This window comes from Pagrus major, chromosome 15, assembly GCF_040436345.1.
Source record: "Pagrus major chromosome 15, Pma_NU_1.0".
In the NCBI taxonomy this organism is placed as follows: domain Eukaryota; kingdom Metazoa; phylum Chordata; class Actinopteri; order Spariformes; family Sparidae; genus Pagrus; species Pagrus major.
In genome coordinates, this window is record NC_133229.1 from 16,706,851 (window position 1) to 16,710,363 (window position 3,513).

At 45.9% G+C, this 3,513-nt stretch overlaps 1 protein-coding gene across 1 annotated transcript; it reads left to right on the forward strand.

Moving 5' to 3' along the window:
• Positions 1-226: 226 nt before the first annotated feature.
• Positions 227-2,803, forward strand: nkx6.2 (NK6 homeobox 2). The gene is made up of 3 exons (XM_073482284.1): positions 227-1,019; positions 1,621-1,793; positions 2,091-2,803. Exons 1-3 carry the CDS (start codon positions 587-589, stop codon positions 2,337-2,339), a joined length of 855 nt encoding a protein of 284 aa, XP_073338385.1. The 5' UTR covers positions 227-586; the 3' UTR covers positions 2,340-2,803.
• The last annotated feature ends 710 nt before the right edge of the window (positions 2,804-3,513 follow it).

The following is a 3,513-nucleotide window of genomic DNA, read 5'->3' on the forward strand; positions in this document are numbered from 1 at the left end:
GCTGCTATTTCCGACAGCACGTCAAAGCAGCACCAGTCCAGCAAAGACGCACGTGTGAAGCGGCGGAGTTTCCGTCTCCTCCAATCACGACGCCCGCTCACTCAGCCCCGTCCAATGGGAATAGCGCGCGTGCAGGTGGCTGCGCTATTATCAGCGGGTCTCGCTCCCCTCTGAGCCTAGAGCGAGTCAATTTATGGAAAGACGAGTCGAGCCCTTAATGGTTCCCATCAAAACCACTAAAAACATCATCACACGCTCCGACTTCCGCGAGGATTCCTGTGGCGGACGCATGCAGCCTTCTCCCAGCTGACACCCTGCGACCAAAACAAACACGCCGAGAGACATTTGGAGGAGTTTGCCCGAAGCTTTTCACTTCCCCCAGAGAGAAGAGAAGTTCGCTTTTGCACAAGTTTTTCAGCGTTTTCAAGTCTGCCTCTTCCTCGTCCAGGATACTTTTGGAGAAGGCGGCAGAAGTGGCCTGGCTCCTGACTGTCACCAGCCCGCTCTGCGCCTTTTTATTCACTCTTAGTTGATTTCTTGCTTCACCATTTTTTATCAGAGCGAGTTTGGCGTTTCATGCTCACAAATGTTAGCGGTCGGGCAGATGGAGGCTAACCGGCAGAGTGCTTTCGTCCTGGGCAGCACCCCGCTGGCGGCGTTGCACAACATGACCGAGATGAAGACTTCCCTGTTCCCGTACGCGCTGCAGCAGAACCCGGCGGGCTTCAAGGCGCCGTCGCTCTCCAGCCTTAACTCCCAGCTCTCCATGGGCACCCCGCACGGAATAAGCGACATCCTGGGGAGACCCATCACCACGGCCGGACAGCTGCTCTCCGGGTTCCCCAGGATAAACGGCCTGGCTACCACCGCAGCCGCCGCCGCAGCAGCGGGGATGTACTTCAGCCCGGCGGTGTCGCGGTACCCGAAGCCCCTGGCCGAGCTGCCGGGGAGGGCGCCCATCTTCTGGCCCGGGGTGATGCAGGGTAGTCCCTGGAGAGACCCGCGGGTTCCCTGTCCTTGTAAGTCCTGCCTGTCTGTTTGTAGCCTGCACTTTTAGAGTTAGTTTATGAATTGTTAGAATTTGAAGAAAATCCTGGGCACCTCTGTGGGGTTGCATAATGTTTTTGTTGAGTTATGTTGCTTGTCTTGTGATTTTAGATATTATTTAGGCCTATTAGAGGCCTATCAGCGCAAACACATACAATAAAAAAATAACTAGTAATTCATTTAACTAATCTAAATGAATGTTAAAGCTGAACCAAAGTCATAAAATAAGATTAAGCACTATAGTGACCATAAAGATAGTCTAAGCATCACAGACACTCCCAAGTTCCTAAAAGAACATTAAATTTAATGTGATACTTGGCAGGACTTTCAATCCTGTAAAATACAATAATAACATTAGAAAATAAAATATAAAACAGTAGCCTGCAATCATAAAACACTTGGTCAGTAAACGCATCATATGGCTCAGACACACTGGGTGAGGCGTTTTAGGAATATGCGAGGCTGCGTTCATGTGTGCGACATGTAAAATAGCGTGTGACCTTTTACCAATATAAACAGCTGATTCAACTTTGACCATGTTTATAACTATACTTGTTTGTTTTCTTTTTCCAGCTCAGGCTAACCTAATGATGGACAAGGACGGCAAGAAGAAACACTCCAGACCGACTTTTTCAGGACAGCAGATTTTTGCACTGGAGAAAACTTTCGAGCAGACGAAATACCTGGCCGGCCCAGAGAGAGCCCGCCTGGCTTACTCTTTAGGAATGACCGAGAGCCAAGTCAAGGTAAAAACACCTGTTTTGTGATTTTTAGCAAATGTGGAAAATGTTATTTTTTGGCAACCTGTGAAATCCAGATTTTGGAAGCATGTCATTGGGCTATTTCTCAATTATATTATAATTATTATTATATTATATAATCCATTATTATTATTATTATTATTATTATTATTATCATTATCATTATCATTATTATTATTATTATTATTATTATTATTATTACACTTTTTTTTCTGCCTTTGATCCCTTGTTCATTCCTGGACCTGTTGAACATCTGTGCGCATCTCTCTCCCTCCTCAACAGGTCTGGTTTCAGAACAGAAGAACCAAATGGCGGAAGAGACACGCCGCAGAGATGGCCACGGCCAAGAAGAAGCACGACTCGGAGACAGAGAAGATGAAGGAGAGCTCGGACAACGAGGACGACGACGACTACAACAAACCACTGGACCCAAACTCAGACGACGAGAAAATCACGAGACTGTTGAAAAAGCACAAGGCCACCAACCTGGCGCTGATCAGCCCCTGCAGTAACAGCTCGGACACCTTGTGATGCCCACAGCTTTGGGGAGGGGGGTCGACCAGAGACTTGTCGCACTCTTTCTGACCCCCTTTTTCACCTGACACGACGAACATGCGCCTGCCTGAGGGGGATCGCATTTTTGCTCAGACAGAGCAAGAAAAATGTGGAACAACCGAGTGTGTGTGTTTGTGAGTGTGTGTGTGTGTATGTTTGTGTGCGCGCGCCAAGACGCACAGGAAGACGCGCTCACCAAAACGTGGCCAAAAGACGCATTTGGCTGCATTCAAACCCACTTAAGACTCTGTGCACACGGAGATATAACTCCTGTCAGAACTGGACTTGAAGAAGACTCACGATGACAAGTTCATGTCAGCTTAAAGGACAAAAATATTGGGACAGGAAGTTGTTTTGGCGACGCAAATCACTTTTCACGCATACAACTGGAGTTTTAACAACAGGTGTAAATGTAAACTATAATATACACACAATCCGGATCAGTGTTGGCTCATCAGTGTGACTCGTTACTTCTATTCCACATGTAACGCTGCTTTACTTTACTCATGCTGCATAACTCATGAGGGGTTATTTTGCGTTGCACCTTTACACAAAATTAACAGCTTGTGTCACCTTTAAAAGTCAAGAAGGCGATTCATTTCACGCTGCTGAATGGTCTTATTAATTGGTGATATAATTTTCAGCCCCCATAATATTTTAATCTGCAGAAAAATGACATTATTGTCAGTCGTTTTTCATTCCGAAGTAAAGGAAGTGTACACCTTTTTTTTTATTTTTTAGAAAATTCAGCTTTAACCTCCATTTGTTGGTTTATCAAAAAGCAAATAAGCTTTTTTAATAGAGCTGGTTTATTAGCAGCCAACACTGATCCGGATCCCAGACGCATGTTTTAAAATGGCAGGTGTAAACGGGGCCTGTGATGCTTCTAAAGGTCAGTTTAACCAGGGTATCCACTGTCCTAAAAGGCGAGAGAATAAAATGTTGTGAGGGGGCCGCAGGTTGGAGATGAACGAATGATTCGTGCTGTAGCCTAAAGATGAAGATGTACGTCAGATTGTATATATTTTTTACTGAATAAGTTATGTTTGTTTCAGACGTGGCAGCCTTCCTCCCTCCGCAGCCCGGACGCGCTTATTATCCCTCTCAGACAAACCTGCTGCTTCGTTTTTACACCCTTTTTTCACCCTTT

Excerpts from the sequence above, each read along its gene's own strand:
- nkx6.2 (XM_073482284.1), top strand. The coding sequence starts at position 587 with ATGTTAGCGGTCGGGCAGATGGAGGCTAACCGGCAGAGTGCTTTCGTC. Across the intron at positions 1,020-1,620 it reads CCCGCGGGTTCCCTGTCCTT|CTCAGGCTAACCTAATGATG; the intron begins GTAAGTCCTGCC and ends TTCTTTTTCCAG. Across the intron at positions 1,794-2,090 it reads TGACCGAGAGCCAAGTCAAG|GTCTGGTTTCAGAACAGAAG; the intron begins GTAAAAACACCT and ends CCTCCTCAACAG.